The 24,579-nt window shown below is 40.4% G+C and overlaps 1 protein-coding gene across 3 annotated transcripts in view; it reads left to right on the forward strand.

Moving 5' to 3' along the window:
- KDM5A (lysine demethylase 5A) overlaps positions 1–24,579 on the forward strand; it is a 121,823-nt gene that overhangs the window by 12,700 nt on the left and 84,544 nt on the right. For all 3 annotated transcript variants that reach the window (XM_055281189.2, XM_063639853.1, XM_055281190.2), the window contains exons 4-8: positions 11,659–11,829; positions 14,330–14,464; positions 21,227–21,332; positions 22,520–22,611; positions 23,534–23,692. In XM_055281189.2, the coding sequence (XP_055137164.1) occupies positions 11,659–11,829; positions 14,330–14,464; positions 21,227–21,332; positions 22,520–22,611; positions 23,534–23,692 (663 nt within the window). The remainder of the gene's footprint in view (positions 1–11,658; positions 11,830–14,329; positions 14,465–21,226; positions 21,333–22,519; positions 22,612–23,533; positions 23,693–24,579) is intronic.

Below are 24,579 nucleotides of genomic sequence, written 5' to 3' on the forward strand. Positions count from 1 at the left end.
TTCTGCTGGAGTTGGGGAGGGATAGTTGCCTGGAAGAGGTCTAAGTGCTTTTATACAGGTTTTCACAATCCTGTTCCCTGCTGCATTGCCACCCTTAATTTTAGAGGTACTGCTGCTTCTACCTCTTAAAACTTTTCTTTTTTTTTTTTTCCTTGTTTTAGAAAAGGGAGGAAGGGGCTCCTCTTAAGCCTTTCCAGGTTCTATGTTGCAAAAGCTTCTCTGGCTTTCCTCTGTTGCAAGGCACTTAAACTTGTAATTTTTGTTTGTCTGTTTTTGTTATTGTTTTGGCTTATCACTAGCTTCAAAATATTGTTTACATTTGTATTTGGTTCCTTTCTTGGTCTATTTGACCTCTTGAGAAGATGCCTTTTTTTTTCTTTCCTGTCTTTTTAGTGGATTTTTTTAGAGGGAACTTTTAAGTAGAAGACTGTGCTTTAGGTATGTTAAAACTGTCTCTAGATGTTCCCAAGATGGCCAAATAGGAACAGCTCCAGTCTACAGCTCCCAGCGTGAGCGACGCGGAAGACGGATGATTTCTGCATTTCCAACTGAGGTACCGGGTTCATCTTACCGGGGCTTGTTGGACAGTAGGTATGGGACAGTGGCTGTAGCCCACTGAGCATGAGCCAAAGCAGGGTGAGGCATTGCCTCACCTGGGAAGCGCAAGGGGTCAGGGAATTCCCTTTCCTAGCCAAGGGAAGCTGTGACAGATGGCACCTGGAAAATCAGGTCACTCCCACCCTAACACTGCGCTTTTCCAATGGTCTTAGCAAACGGCACACCAAGAGATTATATCCCGCACCTGGCTTGGAGGGTCTCACGCCCGTGGAGCCTTGCTCATTGCTAGCACAGCAGTCTGAGATCGAAATGCAAGGCAGCAGCGAGGCTGGGGGACGGGCGCCCGCAATTGCTGAGGCTTGGGTAGGTAAACAAAGCGGCCTGGAAGCTCGAACTGGGTGGAGCCCACCGCAGCTCAAGGAGGCCTGCCTTCCTCTGTAGACTCCACCTCTGGGGATAGGGCATAGCCAAACAAAAGGCAGCTGAAACCTCTGCAGACTTAAATGTCCCTGTCTGACAGCCTTGAAGAGAGTAGTGGTTCTCCCAGCACGGAGTTTGAGATCTGAGAACAGAGAGACTGCATCCTTAAGTGGGTCCCTGACCCCCAAGTAGCCTAACTGCAAGGCATCCCCTTATAAGGGCAGACTTGACATCCCACGTGGCTGGGTACCCCTGTGAGACGAAGCTTCCAGAGTAACGATCAGGCAGCAATATTTGCTGTTCAGCAATATTCGCTGTTCTACAGCCTTTGCTGCTGATACCCAGGCAAACAGGGTCTGGAGTGGACCTCCAGCAAACTCCAACAGACCTGCAGCTGAGGGTCCTGACTGTTAGAAGGAAAACTAACAAACAGAAAGGACATCCACACCAAAACCCCATCTGTACGTCACCATCATCAAAGACCAAAGGTAGATAAAACCACAAAGATGGGGGAAAAACAGAGCAGAAAAACTGAAAATTTGAAAAATCAGAGCAGAGCACCTCTCCCCCGCCAAAGGAACACAGCTTATCGCCAGCAACAGAACAAAGCTGGACGGAGAATGACTGATGAGTTGAGAGAAGAAGGCTTCAGACGGTCAAACTTCTTCGAGCTAAAGGAAGAAGTTCAAACCCATCGCAAAGAAGCTAAAAACCTTTAAAAAAGATTAGACGAATGGCTAAATAGAATAACCAGTGTAGAGAAGTCTTTAAATGACCTGATGGAGCTGAAAACCATGGCACGAGAACAACTACATGACGAATGCACAAGCTTCAGTAGCCGTTTCAATCAGTTGAAAGAAAGGGTATCAGTGATTGAAGATCAAATAAATGAAATGAAGCGAGAAGATGAGTTTAGAGAAAAAAGAGTAAAAAGAAACAAACAAAACTTCCAAGAAATATGGGACTATGTGAAAAGACCAAGTCTTTGTCTGATTGGTGTACCTGAAAGTGACGGGGAGAATGGAGCCAAGCTGGAAAATGCTCTGCAGGATATTATCCAGGAGAACTTACCTAACCTAGCAAGGCAGGCCAACATTCAAATTCAGGAAATACAGAGAACGCCACAAAGATACTCCTCCAGAAGAGCAACTCCAAGACACATAATTGTCAGATTCACCAAAGTTGAAATGAAGGAAAAAATGTTCAGGGCAGCCAGAGAGAAAGATTGGGTTACCCACAAAGGGAAGCCCATCAGACTAACAGTGGATCTCTTGGCAGAAACTCTACAAACCAGAAGAGAGTGGGGGCCAATATTCAACATTCTTAAAAAAAAGAATTTTCAACCCATAATTTCATATCCAGCCAAACTAAGCCTCATAAGTGAAAGAGAAATAAAATCCTTTCCAGACAAGCAAGTGCTGAGAGATGTTGTCACCACCAGGCCTGCCCTATAAGAGCTCCTGAATGAAGCACTAAACATGGAAAGGAACAACTGGTACCAGCCACTGCAACAACATGCCAAATTGTAAAGACCATCAATGCTAGGAAGAAACTGCATCAACTAACGAGCAAAATAATCAGCTAACATCATAATGACAGGATCAAATTCACACATAACAGTATTAACCTTAAATGTAAATGGGCTAAATGCTCCAATTAAAAGACACAGACTGGCAAATTGGATAAAGAGTCAAGACCCACCAGTGTGCTGTATTTAGGAGACCCATCTCATGTGCAGAGACGCACATAGGCTCAAAATAAAGGAATGGAGAAAGATCTACCAAGAAAATGGAAAACAAAAAAAGGTAGGGGTTGCAATCCTAGTCTCTGATAATACAGACTTTAAACCAACAAAGATCAAAAGAGGCAAGGCCATTACATAATGGTAAAGGGATCAATTCAACAAGAAGAGCTAACTATCCTAAATATATATGCACCCAATACAGGAGCACCCAGATTCCTAAAGCAAGTCCTTAGAGACCTGCAAAGAGACTTAGACTCCCACACAATAATAATGGGAGACTTTAGCACCCTACTGTCAATATTAGACAGATCAACGAGACAGAAAGTTAACAAGGATATCCAGGAATTGAAATCAGCTCTGCACTAAGCAGACCTAATAGACATCTACAGAACTCTCCACCCCAAAGCAACAGAATATACATTCTTTTCAGCATCGCATCACACTTATTTCAAAATCTGACCACATAGTTGGAAGTAAAGCTCTCCTCAGCAAATGTAAAAGAACAGAAATTATAACAAACTGTCTCTCAGACCACAGTGCAATCAAACTAGAACTCAGGATTAAGAAACTCACTCAAAACCACTCAACTACCTGGAAACTGAACAACCTGCTCCTGAATGACTACTGGGTACATAACAAAATGAAGGCAGAAATAAAGATGTTCTTTGAAACCAATGAGAACAAAAACACAACATACCAGAATGTCTGGGACACATTTAAAGCAGTGTGTAGAGGGAAATGTATAGCACTAAATGTCCACAAGAGAAAGCAGGAAAGATCTAAAATTGATACCCTAACATCACAGTTAAAAGAACTAGAGAAGGAAGAACAAACACATTCAAAAGCTAGCAGAAGGCAAGAAATAACTAAGATCAGAGCAGAACTGAAGGAGATAGAGACACAAAAAACCCTTCAAAAAATCAGTGAATCCAGGAGCTGATTTTTTGAAAAGATCAACAAAATTGATAGACCACTGGCAAGACAAGAAAAGAAAGAAGAATCAAATAGACGCAATAAAAAATGATCAAAGGGATATCACCACCGATCCCACAGAAATGCAAACTACCATCAGAGAATACTGTCAACACCTCTATGCAAATAAACTAGAAAATCTAGAAGAAATGGATAAATTCCTGGACACATACACCCTCCCAAGACTAAACCAGGAAGAAGTCGAATCCATGAATAGACCAATAACAGGCTCTGAAATTGAGGCAATAATTAATAGCCTACCAACCAAAAACAGTCCAGGACCAGATGGATTCACAGCCAAATTCTACCAGAGGTACAAGGAGGAGCTGGTACCATTCTTTCTGAAACTATTCCAATCAATAGAAAAAGAGGGAATTCTCCCTAACTCATTTTATGAGGCCAGCATCATCCTGATACCAAAGCCTGGCAGAGACACAACAAAAAAGAATTTTAGACCAATATCCCTGATGAACATTGATGCAAAAATCTTCAATAAAATACTGGCAAACCAAATCCAGCAGCACATCAAAAAAGCTTATCCACCATGATCAAATGGGCTTCATCCCTGGGATGCAAGGCTGGTTCAACAGACGCAAATGAATAAATGTAATCCAGCATATAAACAGAACCAAAGACGAAAACCACACGATTATCTCAATAGATGCAGAAAAGGCCTCTGACAAAATTCAACAACCCTTCATGCTAAAAACTCTCAATAAATTAGGTATTGATGGGACTTATGTCAAAATAATAAGAGCTATTTATGACAAACCCACAGCCAATATCATACTGAATGGGCAAAAACTGGAAGCATTCCCTTTGAAAACTGGCACAATACAGGGATGCCCTCTCTCACCACTCCTTTTCAACATAGTGTTGGAAGTTCTGCCCAGGGCAGTCAGGCAGGAAAAAGAAATAAAGAGTATTCAATTAGGAAAAGAGGAAGTCAAATTGTCCCTGTTTGCAGATGACATGACTGTATATTTAGAAAACCCCATCATCTCAGCCCAAAATCTCCTTAAGCTGATAAGCAACTTCAGCAAAGTCTCAGGATACAAAATCAGTGTGCCAAAATCACAAGCATTCTTATACACCAATAACACAAACAGAGAGCCAAATCATGAGTGAACTCCCATTCACAATTGCTTCAAAGACAATAAAATACCTAGGAATCCAGCTTACAAGGGATGTGAAGGACCTCTTCAAGGAGAACTACAAACCACTGCTCAACAAAATAAAAGAGAACACAAACAAATGGAAGAATATTCCATGCTTATGGATAGGAATAATCATTATCGTGAAAATGGCCATACTGCCCAAGGTAATTTATAGGTTGAATGCCATCGCCACAAGCTACCAATGACTTTCTTCACAGAATTGGAAAAAACGACTTTAAAGTTCATACGGAACCAAAAAAGAGCCCGCATTGCCAAGTCATTCCTAAGCCAAAAGAACAAAGCTGGAGGCATCATGCTACCTGACTTCAAACTATACTACAAGGCTGCAGTAACCAAAACAGCATAGTACTGGTACCAAAACAGAGATATAGACCAACGGAACAGAATAGAGCCTTCAGAAATAATACCACAATCTACAACCATCTGATCTTTGACAAACCTGACAAAAACAAGAAATGGGGAAAGGATTCCCTATTTAATGGTGCTGGGAAAACTGGCTAGCCATACGTAGAAAGCTGAAACTGGATCCCTTACACCTTATACAAAAATTAATTCAAGATGGATTAAAGACTTAAATGTTAGATGTAAAACCATAAAAACCCTAGAAGAAAACCTAGGCAATACCGTTCAGGACACAGGCATGGGCAAAGATTTCATGTCTAAAACCCCATAAGCAGTGGCAACAAAAGCCAAAATAGACAAATGGGATCTAATTAAACTAAAGAGCTTCTGCACAACAAAAGAAACTATCATCAGAGTGAACAGGCAACCTACAGAAGGGGAGAAAATTTTTGCATTCTACTCATCTGACACAGGACTAATATCCAGAATCTACAAATAACTCGAACAAATTTACAAGAAAAAAAACAACTCCATCATAAAGTGGGCAAAGGATATGAACAGACACTTCTCAAAAGAAGTCATCTGTGTAGCCAACAGACACATGAAAAAATGCTCATCATCACTGGCCATCAGAGAAATGCAAATCAAAACCACAATAAGATACCATCTCACTCCAGTTAGAATGGCGATCATTAAAAAGTCAGGAAACAACAGGTGCTGGAGAAGATGTGGAGAAATAGGAACACTTTTACACTGTTGGTGGGACTATAAACTAGTTCAACCATCGTGGAAGACAGTGTGGCGATTCCTCAAGGATCTAGAACTAGAAATACCATTTGACCCAGCCATCCCATTACTGGGTATATACCCAAAGGATTATAAATCATGCTGCTATAAAGGCACATGCACATGTATGTTTATTGCGGCACTATTTACAATAGCAAAGACTTGGAACCAACCCAAATGTCCATCTATGATAGACTGGATTAAGAAAATGTGGCACATGGCCGGGCGCGGTGGCTCACGCTTGTAATCCCAGCACTTTGGGAGGCCGAGGTGGGCGGATCACGAGGTCAGGAGATCGAGACCACGGTGAAACCCCGTCTCTACCAAAAATACAAAAAATTAGCCGGGCGTGGTGGCGGGTGCCTGTAGTCCCAGCTACTTGGAGAGGCTGAGGCAGGAGAATGGCGTGAACCCGGGAGGCGGAGCTTGCAGTGAGCCGAGGTCGCGCCACTGCACTCCAGCCTGGGTGACAGAGCAAGACTCTGTCTCAAAAAAAAAAAAAAAAAAAAAAAAAAAAAAAAAAAAGAAAATGTGGCACATACACACCATGAAATACTATGCAGCTATAAAAAGGATGAGTTCATGTCCTTTGCAGGGACATGGATGAAGCTGGAAACCATCGTTCTGAGCAAACTATCACAAGAACAGAAAACCAAACACCGCATGTTCTCACTCATAGGTGGGAACTGAACAATGAGAACACGTGGACACAGGAAGGGGAACATGACACACCGGGGCCTATCGCAGGGTGGGGGTAGCGGGGAGGAATAGCATCAGGAGATATACCTAATGTAAGTGGTGAGTTAATGTGTGCAGCACACCAACATGGCACATGTATACATATGTAACAAACCTGCACGTTGTGCACATGTACCCTAGAACTTAAAGTATAATTAAAAAAACAACTATCTCTATTCCCAGCTGTTTTGGTCTTCAGTGATACTACTTTTTGGTCAAGTTTTGATAAAGGGCTTGTCTTCATTGTGTTCAATTCAAGTGCATGCCATGTATCTTTTTATAGAGCATGGTTCGTAGTGGTATTTCTGGGGACAGTGTTGTGATATAGTACATGGCAAATGTTTGGAGTAAATGGTTTATATTTTATTTTTAATTTTTATTTATTTTTGAGACAGTCTTGCTGTGTTGCCCAGGCTGGAGTGCAGTGGCATGATCCCAGCTCCCTGCAATCCCCATCTCCTGGGTTCAAGTGATTCTCCTGCCTCAGCCTCCCAAGTAACTGGGATTATAGGTGCTTGCCACCACGCCCCACTAATTTCTGTATTTTTAGTAGAGACGGGGTTTCACCATGTTGGCCAGGCTGGTTTCGAACTCTCGACCCCAGGTGATCCACCTGCCTCAGCCTCCCAAAGTACTGGGATTACAGGCATGAGCCACTGTGCCTGGCCTGGTTTGTATTTTTTAATTATGCATGATAATCTTTGAATCTGCCAGCCAAAGAAAAACAGGTATTAGGTTTTGTGTGTTTTTTGGTTAGATTGTTAGAGTATTGTATGCGTGGAGCCAAAGTAATGGTTTTGTTTTCTTTGTGAGATAGTTTATTCCTTTGTCATGGCCATATCCTGGCTGCTACTAATCACCAGAACTGGATCCATGCAGGTATACCATAACTAACGGAAATTTAGCTTGAAATGCTTTGAATACAAAGCAGATTATTATGTCAGAGTGATTATTGTATGGGATAGTAAAGATAAGAGGGCTTCTGTTGCCTCCCTGCGTTCCTTTACTTCTCCTCCCTGCTCGTTTACTTTGCATTAGCCACACTGGCTTCCTTATTTTCCTCAAACACTCTAGGCATGCTTCTGACTTGGAGCCTTTGTTTTGTCTGTTCCCTTTATATCTGCTAGTTAACTACTTCACTCCCTTCAAGTCTTTGCTTAGATTTCATCTTTATAATAAGGCTTTTTGCAGTCGTTTAATACTTCAGATTATCTTTACTCTGTTACCTGGAGGCCCCTTGACTGCTTTTTAATTTCTTCTACAATATTTATCACTTCAAAATTTATATATTATGTTCATTGTTTATTGTCTTCCTCCACTAGAATGTAAGCTCCATGAGGACAAAGATCTTTGTTTTATTCATAAATGTATCGCAGGTACCTAGAATAGTAGCTGGCAGTATAGAAGCACTGGAAAGTTACCTGTTGAATGAAAGGCACTCTAATCCATCCAGTTGCTTCCAGACAGCCCTTTATCTAAACCATTGTCATTGTGTCTTTCTCTCTACTTTGAAGAACAATTTTTCTCTGTATAATTTTCCCCTGATTGATTCTTTTAACAGAGAGGGCTTCTTTGCGGATGTGATAGGAGGAGCTGAAGAACTAAAGAGATGTGTCAAACTCTTGTGCATATGAGTTTGTGTTTCTACCAAGCTTTTAGATCATTCACTAGAGGAAAATTGTATGTTGGCCATAGGTTCATCTTTGTTTATAATAACATCATAAAGCTGAAGAGTTGAAAACATTTCCTTCACTTACTTTTAGTATGTATATCCTCTTCCTCCGTTTGTCCACACTCATAGTCATTTATAATATAGCAACATTGGTAAAGTACTTTATCCTGGTGCTTTTCATATTTTATTTCATTTGTCCTCACAGGAGCCTTGTAACAAGGTGTAGGCACTGTTGTTACTATTTTGATGATGGTGAGGAAATTGAATTGCAAGTTATGTAACTTTGCCAAGGTCATATAACTGTGTTTTTTGTCTGTTTGTTTTTTCCTTGAGACAGGGTCTCGCTCTTGCCCAGACTGGAGTTCAGTGGTGCAGTCTGGCTCACTGCAACCTCCTCCTCCCGGATTCAAGCAATTCTCCTTCCTCAACCTCCCTAGTAGCTGGGATTATAGGTGTGCACCACCATGCTTGGCTAATTTTTGGTATTTTTAGTTGAGACGGAGTTTCACCATGTTGGCCAGGCTGGTCTCGAACTACTGACCTCAGGTGATCCGCCTGCCTTGGCCTCCCAAAGTGCTGGGATTACAGACGTGAGCCACGATGCTTGGCCAAGGTCATATAACTATTAAGTGACAGAACTGGAATTTGAATACTGGCAGTCTGGCTCGAGTCTTCTTTTCATCTTTTTTTAAAAAATTGTATATATAGCATCAACATTTAAAAATACACAGTTCAGTGGCATTAAGTACATTTACAGTGTTGTACAGTTATCACCACTATGTAGTTCCAGGGCTTCCTCCCTTCCACCACTCCTGGCAACTTCTTTTTTTTTTTTTTTGAGATGGAGTCTCGCTCTGTCGCCCAGGCTGGAGTGCAGTGGCGCAATCTCGGCTCACTGCAAGCTCCGCCTCCCAGGTTCACGCCATTCTCCTGCCTCAGCCTCTCCGAGTAGCTGGGACTACAGGTGCCCGCCACCACACCCAGCTAATTTTTTTGTATTTTTAGTAGAGACGGGGTTTCACCGTGGTCTCGATCTCCTGACCTCGTGATCCGCCCACCTCGGCCTCCCAAAGTGCTGGGATTACAAGCGTGAGCCACCGTGCCCGGCCCTGGCAACTTCTATTATGCTTTCTATCTCTATGAATTTGCTTACTCTGTAGCTTACGTAAATGGAGTTATACAGTAGTCATCATTTTGTGTCCGGCTTATTTTATATTTTCAAAATTCATTCATGTTTGGGATGTATCAGCACTTTCTTTTTAAGGCAGAATAATATTCCATTGTATTTTATTATACTACATTTCGTTTATTCATGTATCTGTTGATAAACTTTTGGGTCCTGTTTTGACTTTCAAGAATATTGCTGCTGTGAACATCGGTGTGCAAGAATCTGTTTGAGTCCCTCCTTTCAGTTCTTTGAGTACATACCTAGAAGTGAAATTGCAGGATCATATGATAATTTTATTTTTAACTTTTAACTTTTTTTTTTTTTTTTGAGACAGGGTCAGCCAGGCCAGAGTGCAGTGGTGTGATCATGGCTCACTGCAGCCTTGATCTCCTGGGCTCAACTGATCCTCCTGCCTTGGCCTCCCACGTAGCTGGGAACTACAGGTGCACCACCTGCCCGGTTAATTTTTTTTTTTTTTCTGAGATGGAGTCTCACTCTACTGCCCAGGCTGGAGTGCAGTGGCACAATCTCAGCTAACTGCAACCTTTGCCTCCTGGGTTCAAGTGATTCTTGGGCCTCAGCCTCCTGAGTAGCTGGGATTATAGGTGTGTACCACCACGTCTGGCTAATTTTTTGTATATATTTTTTAGAAGAGACGGGGTTTCGCTTTGTTGCCCAGGCTGCTCTTGAACTCCTGAACTCAGGCTATTTGCCCAGCTCTGCCTACCAAAGTCCTGGGATTACAGGCATGAGCCACCCTGCCCGACCTGCCCAGCTAATTTTTAAATTTTTTTGTAGAGATGGGGGCCTCACTATATTGCCCAGCATGGTTTGAAACTCCTGGGCTCAAGTGATCCTCCTGCCTTGGCCTCCCAACGTGTTAGAATTACAGATGTGAGCCACTATGCCTGGCTTTAACTTTTTTTTATGTAGTAAGATACAGTAGTATATACTCAATCAAATAGGAGAAACTGAGTTCGAACACTGTGTCACAGTCCCCTTTATTGTCAGTGAAATTGAAAACTGCCTGTACAATCGTGTCACTTAATGATAGGGATATGTCATGAAAAACATGAGGATTTCCTTATTGTGCAAACATCATAGAATGTACTTAAACAAACCCAGATGGTATGGCCTACTGCACACTTAGGCTATGTAGTATAGCCTGTTGCTCCTAGACTAAAGGTGTACAGCCTGTTACTGTACTGAATACTGTAGGCAGTGTAACACGATGGTAAGTATTTGTGTATGTATCTAAACACAAAGGTTCAGTAAGAATATGGTATTATAATCTTATGAGAGCACTGTCATATATGCGGTCTATATTTGACCAAAATGTTATGCAGTGCATGACTGTATTTTAGAGCCTAAGAGATGTATAATAACAGCTCCTGGACGTTAAGGAGCTTTGAAATACGTATTCTGTAGAGTGCCTGGCTTGATGTGACCATTCAGCCAAGTTAGCCAATTTGTCTCGTCATTTTCTATCTTAATATGTTCTGTACTCCGTGTCGGTAAATCTACTGCAACCTAATCTTTTCTCAGTGTTCCTTTATAATCTTCCATATAAAACTCTTGTCCTTTTGAAAAGTTATAGCCTGTTTTTCAAAACTGTCCTCTGTATTCATGGTTTGATTGACATTTTTGTTAAGTTCTGTAAGTTACTTGGTTATTTCTAATTTCAGGATTTATGTTTATTTTGTATTATATAACATTTATTTTCATATCTATTTTTTATCTGTTTTTATTCTCATTTCATATTGTGAGTTCCTTAAGTAGATAGTCTGTACATGTGTTTAGTTTTCATACAGTGTGTACTGTACAGAGTATTAATTCATTAAATATTTTTGAATGCTTGGTTTGAAGGTAGGCACAATGTTAATTACATTTTAAACCTCTGAAAAGCATTGTTTCTATTTCTTACTCTAAATGTTGACAAGTGTCAGTTTGGTTAGATACTCATTGAAAGGAAATTTTAAATTTAAGCCCTGAATAATTTTTCTATTTAGTAGACAAGACTTAAGAGTCAGGATGCTTGAATCTACCTTTTTTCTCTAAGCAACTTTTACTTTCTTTTCAGATTGTTGCCAGCAAAGGAGGTTTTGAAATGGTCACCAAAGAGAAGAAATGGTCTAAAGTGGGTAGTCGCTTGGGATATCTGCCAGGAAAAGGAACTGGGTCTCTTTTGAAGTCACATTATGAAAGAATTCTCTACCCATATGAGCTTTTCCAGTCTGGTGTGAGCCTTATGGTGAGATGCATTATTCTTTTTAGACAAAGTTGATAAATCCAGTTTGCCCAAGTATAAACTTTAGACTGTGTTTAACCCAAGTTAGCAGGCACCAAAATTTGGGGAAGCAAAGTGTATATCGTACACTGTATGTGTATATCATAGTTGTTTTTGGTGGTTTACAAGATAAAGAATAATGGAAATGAACGTTCTCTAAACCTTTATGACTGAAACTTTTTGAAAAAGTCCTGTTTGTTTCATGAATTTTTCTAAAACAGCTTTATTAGGTATAATTTATATACCATAGAATTCACCCTTTGTGGGTGCACCATTGGTAAGCTTTAATAAATTTCTACATTTATGCAGCGATCACTGTGATCCAGTTTTAGAGCACTTCCACTAGCCTCCAAAATTCTCTTGTTCATTTGTAGTTGGTTCGTGTTCCACCCCCCCACACAGGCAATTCCTGACCTGCTTTCTGGCTCTGTAGTTTGCCTTTTCTAGCACTTTCACCTGGGTGTAATCATACAATATGATTTTGTGTCTGGCTTTTTTCACTTAGCCTAATGTTTTCAGAGTTCAGCCATGTTGGCTGGATGCGGTGGCTAATGCCTGTAATCTGAGCACTGTGGGAGGCTGAGGTGGGTGGATCATTTGAGGCCAGGAGTTTGAGACCAGCCTAGGCATAATGGTGAATCCCTGTCTCTACTAAAAATACAAAAAGTTAGCCAGGTATGGTGGTGTGCGCCTTGGTCCCAGCTACTCCAGAGACTGAGGTAGGAGGATTGCTTCAGCCTAGGAGATGGAGGTTGCAGTAAGCTGAGATCGTGCCACTGCACTCCAGCCTGGGTGACAGAGTGAGACCCTGTCTCAAATAAAAAGTTCAGCCATGCTATAGCATGTGTCAGTACTTCATTTTTATGGCTGAATAATATTCCATTGAATGGATATACCACATTTTGTTTACCAGTTGATGCACATTTAGATTGTTTCCAGTTTATGGCTATTATGAATAATGCTATGAATATTCATAGACAAGTCTTTGAGTGGACATATGTTTTCATTTCTCTTGGGTAGGTACTTGGGAGTGGAATTGCTGGGTTATATGGTAAGTTTATGTGTAAATTTTTTTTTTTTTTTTTTGAGGTGGACTCTTGCCGTGTCGCCCAGGCTGGAGTGTGGTGGCGTGTACTCGGCTCAGTGCAACCTCCGCCTCCCGGGTTCAAGTGATTCTCCTACCTCAGCCTCCTGAGTAGAGTAGCTGGGACTACAGGTGCCCACCACCACCCTCAGCTAATTTTTGTATTTTTAGTAGAGACAGGGTTTCACCGTGTTGGCCAGGCTGGTCTCGAACTCCTGACTTCAAGTGATCCACCCGCCTTGGCCTTCCAAAGTGCTGAGATTATAGGCGTGAGCCACCACACCCTGCCTGTGTAAATTTTTAAGAACTGCCAAGTTGTTTTCCGAAATGGCTGAATCATTTTACTTTCCCACCAGTAATGTAGAGGCTTCTAGTTTTTCCACATCCTGGTCAACACTTGGTATTGTCAGTTTTTTTAATTATAGCCATTCTAGTTAGTTGTATAGTGATACTTTATTGTGGTTTTAATTTGCATTTCTCTAATGACTAGTGATGTGCATATTTTCATATTCATATTAGCCATTTGCATATCTTGGTGAAGTGTCTGTTCAGATCTTTTTTTAATTGGGTTGTTTGTCTTATACTTGTGAATTTGTTATACAGGTTTTGTACAAGTCCTTTATCAGGTAAATGACTTGCAGATATTTTCTCCTACTCTTTTATCTTTTCATTTTTGTAATGGTGACTTTTTGAAGAACCATTTATTTATTTCTTTTTTCCTTCTATGGATTGTGCTTTTGGTGTCATATTTAAGAAATCTTTTCCAAGGTCACAAAGATTTTCTTCTTTGCTTTAATGTAGAAATTTTACAGTTTTGGCTTTTATATTTTGGTCAATGATGCATTTTGAGGCTTTTTTTGTATGTATAGTATGAGGTGAAGATGTAAGTTTATTTTTTGGTGGGGAAGGGGGTATATGAATATTGAGTAGTACCAGCATCATTTGTTTAAAAGGCTATCCTTTTCCCACTGATTTAACTCACCACCATTGTTGGAGATCAGTTGACCATAAATGTGTGGGTTTATTTCTGAACTCTGTTTTTGTTGCACTGATTTATATGTCTGCCCTAAAACCAGTACTGGGTTGTCTTGAGTACTATAGCTTTATGGTAAATGTTGATATTCAGTAGTGTAAGTTTTTTCGTTCTTTTTCAAAATTTCTAAACAACTTACATTTCCAAATAAATTTTAGGGTCAGCTTTCAATTTTAACAACAACAAAAAGCCTGCCAGGATTTTGATAGGGATAGCTGCATGTCAGTTTGAGAAATAATTGCAATCTAGTTTTAGGGATTCATTGGCAATTTATTGTTTTTACACTGATTCTCCAACATGATTTCTTATCAGTGAACCTGTTCTCTTTCTGTGCTCTGATCTTTTAGGGTGTGCAGATGCCTAATTTAGATCTTAAAGAAAAAGTGGAGCCTGAGGTTCTCAGCACTGATACCCAAACTTCCCCAGAGCCAGGCACAAGAATGAACATTCTGCCGAAGAGAACAAGACGTGTGAAGTCTCAGGTATCAATGTCTTGGGCTTTTTAAAATTTTTAAATAAAGATGTAGTCTCATGATGTTGCCCAGGCTAGCCTTGAACTCCTTGGCTCAAGTGATCCTCTTGCCTCAGCCTCTTGAGTATTGCTAGTTGGTGTGCGCTGCTGTGCCTGGCTTATGGGCCATTTTTAATGGGAGTTTTGAATGCATTAACTGTGTGGAACAGTTACCTGGTCGTGGGAGGCCACTCATATACTGTTCTTTAAAACTTGAGCCATATTTTTCATTTACCTTTGAGATGAATGGAGAATAAATTGTGAAATGTGGCGTAATTTGATTTAGAAAGTTCTTTGTTAATTTTTTAGTAGTTTCTGACAGGGATGGCAAATCAGAGGGTGACCCCGGATACTGTAGTGCCAATTTTATAGACATGCTGATGAATTCTAGTGTATTTTATTTTTATGGGTAGCAGAAGTGAGATGAATAGGAAAGTGTGGTTTTTATTTTTCACCTACCATTCCTTTAAAAACCAGAGTATAAATTTCTTAGTGTCTGAGCCATTCCAGTTTAACTACTGTAGTGTTCGTGTAACCTAAAATAATTTCAAAGCCTAATACATCAGAAGAAAAATGCCCTAATTTATTTTTTGCCTGATTCCCCCCTTCCCCTATTTATTTCTTCCTTTTCTTTCTTTCTTTTCTTTTTTTTTTCCCCAAGCTTTGCTTCTCTTTCAAACCCTTGTTTCCTTTTCTGTGTGGTCTTTTAAGGTTTTTAGTGAAGACAAGTTTGGAGACTGAGAAAGTGAGGTGCCCTTAGAACTCCTTAGATTTAATCCATGTACGTTAACATATAGATGGACAGGAAAAGCAACTTCACTGAATCCTAATTGATTTTAACATTTAAGGAAACAATGTAATATAGAGATGGAAATGATTGGCATCAAAAGTGGGTATCAGAGAAGCAGGATAAAACTGCTGTTAACAAGAGACACTGAATCTGATGTTGTGTAGAGGAGAGGTCGGGAGAGGCAGACTATTAATACTTCATCTTGCTTTTCTACAGATCAGGGACTATCTCTCCGTTATGCCATTTCTGCCTTTCTTTTTCTGAGTTTATGTTTATGTTTTCTGAATACTCAACTTTTTAGGTACCTTTTGAAAGTAGAAAGGTAGGTAACCTGGATAGGAATGTGACTTCTATGGAAATTCATTGGAAAGTGATAACCCCATTATAAATTAGTAAACTCTGGTTTAGTCGTTAAGTCATTTTTATTAGTGCGATTGGTCTCAGAAGTTCTGATCATCTTTGGGTATACAGTGATTTGGGTAAACACTGATTGCTGGTCCCTTTGACATGGTGATTCTGCTTTGAAGAGTTGCCCCAATTGCTCCTGTCCATCTCACCAGTTACCAGCTTGTGATGAAATTTTTTTTGATGTTCACCTTGAAACCATGAAGATGTCTTGCCTATTCCTGATGCTTTTCTTTATTATAAAAATGGGGACTACAGGCTGGGCATGGTGGCTCAACGCCTGTAATCCCAGGACTTTGGGAGGCTGAGGCGGGCGGATCACGAGGTCAGGAGATCAAGACCATCCTGGCTAACATGGTGAAATCTCATCTCTATTAAAAATGCAAAAAAATTAGCTGGGCGTGGTGGTGGGCACCTGTAGTCCCAGCTACTCGGGAGGCTAAGGCAGGAGAATGGCGTGAATCTGGAAGGCGGAGCTTGCAGCGAGCCAAGATCACGCCACTGCACTCCAGTCTGGGCGACAGAGCAAGACTCTGTCTCCAAAAAAAAAAAAAAAATGGGGGGGGGGGGCACTACATGGAACGCTTTTACCGTTTGTGATAGTTGTCACTGTATTCAGATTGGTTGATAAGCTATTTCAGGATTTGAAATCAAGAATTTTTTCAACTCGTAATTTGTACTTAATTCTGTTGAATGTCTGCTGTTCATTCCTAGTTTTCTATTTCAGAAAGAAAATAAAGGCTTTCTGGTAGAACTTTAGCTTCTTGCCCCATACACAAAACTACTGGTATTCATACTTAGTCTTTGTCTATCTCTGTGGGCAAAATGTACCTTTCTCTTCAAGGATAATCCCTCCACTTCCATCCATTCTGGCATCTTTAGTGATTTCAACATAGTGAGAAATCTTTCTCTCCCACCTCTGTCTGTTGAATTCCATTCCTCCCAATATGTATTTAAGTCTCTATCATCTTTTTTTTTTTTTTTTTTTTTTTTTGAGACGGAGTCTCGCTCTCTCACCCAGGCTGGAGTGCAGTGGCGCGATCTCAGCTCACTGCAAGCTCCGCCTCCCGGGTTCACGCCATTCTCCTGCCTCAGCCTCTCCGAGTAGCTGGGACTACAGGCGCCCGCCACCACGCCCGGCTAATTTTTTGTATTTTTAGTAGAGACAGGGTTTCACCGTGGTCTCGATCTCCTGACCTCATGATCCGCCCGCCTCGGCCTCCCAAAGTGCTGGGATTACAAGCGTGAGCCACCGCGCCCGGCCTGTCTCTATCATCTTAAACATAAAAGCCCTCTTCTGACATAATGCCTTATCCTTGCATCTTTTCATGTAGAAGTTTCTTGACAAATAGTCTTTATTGTCTCAGTTTCCTCAACATCTGTTTAGTTTTTATACTCTATAATCTAACTTTGAGCTAAGTAATTTTATTGAAACTGCACTGTCCAAGTTACCACTGAGTTTTTAATTGTCAAATTCTGAGATTCTCCTTTTCATTTAATATCTTAATTGATCTCTGGTCATGTATATGTTTAATGTGGTTGTTGACTCCTGTCCTTGAAATTAGATTAACTTGATTTTTCTTTCATTTGTGTGATACCTCTCTCTTCTGGTTTTCCTCCTTATATTCTGACCACTCCTTAGTCATCTTTGTTGTGTCTTCTCTCTTCCCTGTATTTTGTACCTTTGGTCCTTTTCTGTCTTCACTCTCCTTAGCTGTCTCATCTGCATGTGATTTCAAGTACTACCTGTAATGCTCAGAACTCTCAAATCTTGTCTTTGTTTTTTTTAGACAGAGTCTTGCTGTATCTCCCAGGCTGGAGTGCAGTGGCATGATCTTGGCTCACTGTGACCTCTGTCTCCCGGGTTCAAACGATTCTCTTTCCTCAGCCTCCTGAGTAGCTGGGATTACAGGCACATGCCACTACGTCTGGCTCATTTTTTATATTTTTAGTAGAGACAGGGTTTCACCATTTTGGCCAGGCTGGTCTCAAACTGGCCTCAAGTGATCCGCTTGCCTCAGCCTCCCAAAGTGGTGGGATTACAGGTGTGAGCCATTGCACCCAACCCAAATCTGTCTTAACATCCATGCTTTTATTTTCATCAGGGGTGTATGTGTACTTATACATGTGTACTCCTTATTGACTACAGCATGGGTTTGCCAAATTCAATACATCTGAAAGATAATGTATTATCACCTCTTCCTTCTTTCCTTGTTTCCTCCCTTCCTCCTTTCCTCCCTCCCTCCTTGCCTGCCTCCCTCCCTCCTTGCCTCCCTTCCTTCTTCCCTTCCTCCTTCCCTCCCACCCCCCCCCCTTTTTTTTGGGACAGTGTGTGGCTCTGTCACCCAGGCTGGAGTGCGGTGGCGCAGTCTTGGCTAATCGCAACCTCTGCCTCCTAGGCTAAAGCCGTCCTCCCACCTCAGCCTCCCAGGTAGCTGGGACCATAAGTACACACCACCACTCAGCTAATTTTTGTATGTTTGTAGAGACAGGGTTTTGCCATGTTGCCCAGGTTGGTCTCATTCCTGGGCTCAAGTGATCTGCCTGCCTTGGCCTCCCAAAGTGCTGGGATTACAGGCATGAGCCACCATGCCCAGCTGTAAAAGCCTTTGAATGAATCAAATGAATCAAACTCCTTGATTTCTTTATTTCCCTATACTCCGTGTCCAATCTTTAAACAAGTGCTGTCTGCTATTATGTCTGAAATTTTTCTTAGGGATCCTGGTTTGTTATGTATTTGAAATGGTATTTAGAAACCATGATCTGAGCACATGGTGTGCTTGTTCCCACTGGGATGTCATTGCTTCTAGGCTCTTTTAAATGATCAGAGCTAGAAAATAAATTTTTAAAAAGTTATGACTTGATATTTGCATTCATACTCTAATCCAGCTCTAATCCAGCACCACAGTTCTTTTGGTTTATCTTCTAGTTTTTTCCTAGTGTTTTGAGTTGGGAATTTAATTTTATTCTTTTGTTTTTATTGAAATGTTTAAGACTGTAAAATTTCCTGTGATCACTGCTTTAAATTTGTTCTAAAGATCTAATATGTAGTCTTTTTATTGTTTTTTTTTATTTTTTATTTTTTATTATTTATTTATTTTTTTGAGATGGAGTCTCGCTCTGTCACCCAGGCTGAAGTGCAGTGGCATGATCTCAGCTCACTGCAACGTCTGCCTCCCGGGTTCAAGCAGTTCCCTGCCTCAGCCTTGTGAGTAGCTGGGATTATAGGCGCCTGCCACCACGTGCGGCTGATTTTTGTATTTTTAGTAGAAGCGGGGTTTCACCATATTGTCCAGGCTGGTCTTGAATTACGGACCTCGTGATCCACCCGCCTCGGGCTCCCAAAGAGCTGGGATTTACAGGTGTGAGTCATCGTGCCTGGCCTGTTGTTATTTTTTAAGTAGAGAATTAAAATGTTCAGGTGGAAGGTCATTTTTAATTTTGTTATTTTGAGTTTTAGATCAAAGAATGTTGTTTTATTCTACTTTTTGGAACTTCATTTCTTTTCTGAAAAGGTTGTTGTAAGGACCAATGATTAAAGTACTTAGATATGGCACATACTATTTACTCAACATACATCAGCTTTATTGTTATATACTCTGCTTTAATAATGGTAAAGAATGTGTAGTGTTATATTTATTGTTCGACTAACAGTAGAAGTTGGTTAGTATAACCAAGTCAGTCTACAAAAGTTTAAAGATAAATACTGAAATGGCATTTAGGTTTTGTACTTACATGATCTTTTATTAGTCTAGATTGCATACATCATTTGTTATGTAGCCACAGACTTATAAAGTAGTCTGTATTTTATCCTGGGTTATTTTTATGCTTATTCTTTATTTATTTACACACTTAAAATAAATTTTGGCTATTAGTCTATATTCAGAGAATATGGTTAATCTTAATTTAAGATTGAATACCAGAATCTGTCAGGATCCTCTCACTTTCAAGTATTAGAACTTAAACATTAAACAAGTATTAGTAGCTTAAACATTAATAACTAATTTTTCACATAAGAACACATTTTTACATAAGATTTTCAGAGTTCAGTAGTTCTAGGATTGGTGAAGGGCCCAGGCTCTTTCCATCTTTCTGCCTTGCTTTCTTCAGTGTGTGGGTGATAAATTTCCTCCAGTTGAAGTATGGCTGCTGCAGAGTCTAGCACCATGCTTTCACCAGACGGAGTCCCTTAGCAGGAAGGAAGGGAGTTGGGGCAAAAGGACTTACTCTTTTTTTTTTTTTTTTTTTGAGACTGAGTCTTGCTCTGTGGCCCAGGCTGGAGTGCAGTGATGCAATCTCAGCTCACTGCAACCTCCACCTCCTGGATTCAAGCAATTCTTCTGCTTTAGCCTCCCAAGTAGCTGGGACTATAGGCGCGCACCACCATGCCTGGCTAATTTTTGTATTTTTAGTAGAGATGGGGTTTCACTATATTGGGCAGGCTGGTTTAGAACTCCTGACCTCGTGATCCGCCCTCCTTGGCCTCCCAAAGTGCTGGGATTACAGGCATGAGCCACCGCGCCCAGCCTCCAAAAGGACTTATTCTTTAAGATGCTTTCCTCCTCTTTTTTTTTTTTTTAAGACGGGTCTTTTTCTGTCACCCAGGCTGGAGTGTGGTAGGACAATCATGGCTCGCTGCAGCCTTGAACTCCAGGGCTTCAAGTGATCTTTCTGCCTCAGTCTCTTGGGTAGCTAGGACTTGAGGTTCATGCCACCAAGCCCAGCTAATTTTTAATTTTTTTTTTTTTCGGTAGAAACGGGGGGTCACTATGTTGCCTGGGCTGGGAGAAGCTTTCCTGTTGATGGATTGATTCAGGGTCTCGCTTGTCTGTTGCCCAGGGTGGAGTGCAGCAGCGTGATCTCGCCTGACTGCCTCAACCTCTTAAACTCAAGTGATCCTCCAACCTCAGCCTCCCAAGTAGCTGGGACTACAGATGCACACCACCACGACTGGCTAATTTTTGTACTTTTTGTAGAGATGGGGTCTCCCTGTGTTGTCCAGGCTGGTCTGTAACTCTTGAGCGCAAATGATCACCCGCCTTGGCCTCCCAGTGTGTTGGGATTACAGGTGTGAGCCACTGCGTCTGGCCATTTGCCTTTTATTAGAAGATGGCAATCTTTCCCAGGGGCTTCCAGTACAATTTTTTAATGTCATCACCAACAAAGAAAAATGAGGTTAGTATGATTGGCTTAGGACAGTCACAATTCATGTCCTGAGATGCCCTCTAATCAAATACAGGTGTCTAGTAGGAAGTTAGAAGTGGGGCTTTCTATTGTGTGATAACCAGCAGTGTCTGTCTTTAGACAGCTTGACAACTATGCTTTTATGAGTCATACATGAGTTTTATTTTGTGGAAAAGAATCTGGGTGTTGAATAGTGTTTTGGTGACTGTTTTCAACTGTGGTAATGAGGCAGTGAGTGGAAATCCAATAATTTGTTCTTTCGTGTTGAGGAGGATCCTGAAACTTTCCTTGGGTAAAAAAATAAATGCATGAATCAGCATGATTATGCTAATGTGAATTTTGCTTATTTTTTAGTCAGAATCTGGAGATGTGAGTAGAAACACGGAACTGAAGAAACTTCAGATTTTTGGGGCTGGGCCCAAGGTTGTGGGCCTGGCAATGGGAACAAAAGATAAAGAAGGTAAAATTTGTTATTTGATCATGAAAAGAGATAAGGTAGAATGTGATTGTAAAAAAAATTCAAATGATACTTGAATTGCAGTCTGTGCTGGGAATTTCTTAAGAATTGTAAAATTGCAATGTGGTTCCTAGGCAAATTGCCTTTTTTAATGCCAGATCTCTTAAATTTAAGGTGTGAAGAGCAATCTTATGTTGAATTTTTATGATTTTGGAAGAGAGGATTTTCCTTCTCTATGTGTAATGTATGACACACAAATTTATTGCAGTTTCTAAAGGCTGGTTTATGAGAGAATGGTGGAATTAATGGTTCTTACCTAGTGAGCTAAAGCTTATAACTCTTAGTATCAACATATACTGGGAGAAGCTTAGAATTTTAAAATTCTAACCATAATTTTAATTTTCAAAGTAATTGCCCTTGATATATTATGTCAGTTCATTTGAAGAAATTTTTCTTTAGTAAGTCTGTTACTCTCGGCTTCACATGTGGAAGATTTTTGTCAGTAGAACTGTTCGTGCAAAGATCAAGTTCCACTGTTCTCTCTATGTAACATGTCAATTTTAAAAGTGTTTAACAAAGATTAGGCTGGATATGTTTTGACTATATGAGAACTTAATGAAATGCTACAGTCACAAATACTAATTACTGTGTACTTAGATGTGTAGTTAGGTCATACAATTCAGATAGTGGACTGAACTCTAGAAGATTAAATAATATGGTTCCGTCTCTCTTAAAACATCCCATGTAATAAGACTTACTAAATACATTGTAATAATAACATTTCCTTTTTAAGAATTAAGTACTTTATTTTTGTTACTCTTGTAATTATAGTATTGGCTGTCAACAGTCTTAGAAATTAGTCCCTAATTTGGGAGTTCCTCCCAAGTAATACCTGCAGGTTGTATGTAGTACGTACTGCATACACATACAGCATTAATGGGTAAGCTCTGTGGATTTTACGTGACTGGATTAGAATCGTAAATCTGCCTTGCTGTATGATTTTGAGCAAGTTATTACCTTTGCTGTACCTCAGGTTCTTCATCTTCAGTGAGAGATAATAAATAGTATATCTACCTCTAGATAAACAGTTGTAAGATTTTAACTAATCTAAATAATTTTAAATAGTGTCTGGTCCATAGTAAGCTCTCAACATTAGTTTTTACTATTATTGTATAACTTTTTATTTCAAGATGAGGTCACCAGAAGACGAAAAGTTACCAACAGGTCAGACGCATTTAACATGCAAATGAGACAACGGAAAGGCACTCTCTCTGTTAACTTTGTAAGTGTTTTGGGGTCTGTCAGGAGGGAAAGGATTTATTTTTATTATAGTTTTGCACTTTCTATCCTGGTAGATCATGGTATGTGTTTAGTTAGCTAATTTGGTTAGAAGACTTGATGGCAAATCTATGAAGTTACAGCTTTTGTTTATGTTGTTAACCTTACTTTGTCCTACATACGTAGGCTGCTTCCTGTAAGTCGTATACCTTATGGGTAACCAAGTGAGAGCATGAAAATGAATCTTTGTAAATCGTTGAGTTCTATTATAGACAGTCTCAGTATTCATTCTCTATCAAAGAGTATTTGTATATGGGAAGAAGGACATGGTATTTTAAAAAATACATGTAAATTGATTTTCAAATACCCAGATTTGTAGTCTTTCTTTCTTTTTTTTTTTTTTGAGACGGAGTCTTGCTCTGTCACCCAGGCTGGAGTGCAGTGGCGCGATCTCAGGTCACTCCAAGCTCCGCCTCCCGGGTTCACGCCATTCTCCTGCCTCAGCCTCCCGAGTAGCTGGGGCCACAGGTGCGTGCCACCACGCCCGGCTAATTTTTTGTATTTTTAGTAGAGACGGGGTTTCACTGTGTTAGCCAGGATGGTCCTGATCTCCTGACCTCATGATCTGCCCACCGTGGCTCCCAAAGTGCTAGGATTACAGGCGTGAGCCACTGCGCCTGGCCTGTAGTCTTTCTTTATTCTAACAGCTTGATATACCTTTATTAACTTGCTTGTAAAAACTCTGGAAGGAAATTTAGGGAGTTTTATGAAAAGCTGTTTTAATACAATTACTTGAAATAGACATTCAGGATTTAGTTATGTTTACTTTTCAGTTGCATTATTTTGTTTATTTCAGCTAAGGAGTTCCTGGTAAAAATTTATTATTTATTATAGAAAATAGACTTTTATTTATTTTTTTTTAACAGGTTGATCTCTATGTTTGTATGTTTTGTGGTCGGGGAAACAATGAAGATAAATTGCTTTTGTGTGATGGATGTGATGACAGCTATCATACATTTTGTCTAATTCCTCCACTACCTGATGTGCCCAAAGGAGACTGGAGGTGTCCTAAATGTGTCGCTGAGGTACAAGTCTAACCTCTATGGATCCTTTTTTTAACTAAAAATAATAATACATGCATATACACATACATATAAACATATTCCCAGATATGTTTCCTTTTGTCATTCTCTCTTCATTATGTAGTGTTTAAAATTTCCAGGACTTTTTTTTTTGAGATGGTGTCTCACTCTGTCGCCAGGCTGGAATGCAATGGTGTGATCTCAGCTCACTGCAACCTCCACCTCCCGGGTTCAAGTGATTCTCCTGCCTCAGCCTCCGAAGTAGCTGGGACTACAGGCGCGAGCCACCACGCCCAGCTAATTTTTGTATTTTTAGTAGAGACCATGGTTTCACCATGTTGGCCAGGATAGTCTCAGTCTCTTGACCTCGTGATCTGCCTGTCTCGGCTTCCCAGAGTGCTGGGATTACAGGCTTGAGCCACCATGCCTGGCCAATTTCCAGGACTTAAAATATCTATATTGAATGGAAATGTAACAATTGTATTGTGGTAGCTTGCCTTTCAAAGTTTCTTTTTCTGACTGTTGGTTAGGTCATTCTGTTTATTGCTACAGATGATGAGACTTGACTTAGAATATTGATATTGCTGGGCAACAATAAAAATGAACAAAAGCATAGATTGTTTTTTCTCTATTAAAAAAAGTATAACTAGACATGAAGCTGTAGAACTTGGGATTTATGCATCCAATTTCATGCTGTTAAATAAACTGATGGTACCTTTTATTTATTTACTATTTATGTATTTACTTTTTTGAGACAGGGTCTACAGCCTCTCGCTCAGGCTACAGTGCAGTGGCGCGATCTCAGCTCACTGCAGCCTCTGGCTTCTGGGCTCAGGTGATACTCCCAGCTCAGCCTCCCTACAGATGTATGCCACCACGCCCAGCTAATT

Source organism: Symphalangus syndactylus, chromosome 5 (genome assembly GCF_028878055.3).
Source record: "Symphalangus syndactylus isolate Jambi chromosome 5, NHGRI_mSymSyn1-v2.1_pri, whole genome shotgun sequence".
Classification (NCBI taxonomy): domain Eukaryota; kingdom Metazoa; phylum Chordata; class Mammalia; order Primates; family Hylobatidae; genus Symphalangus; species Symphalangus syndactylus.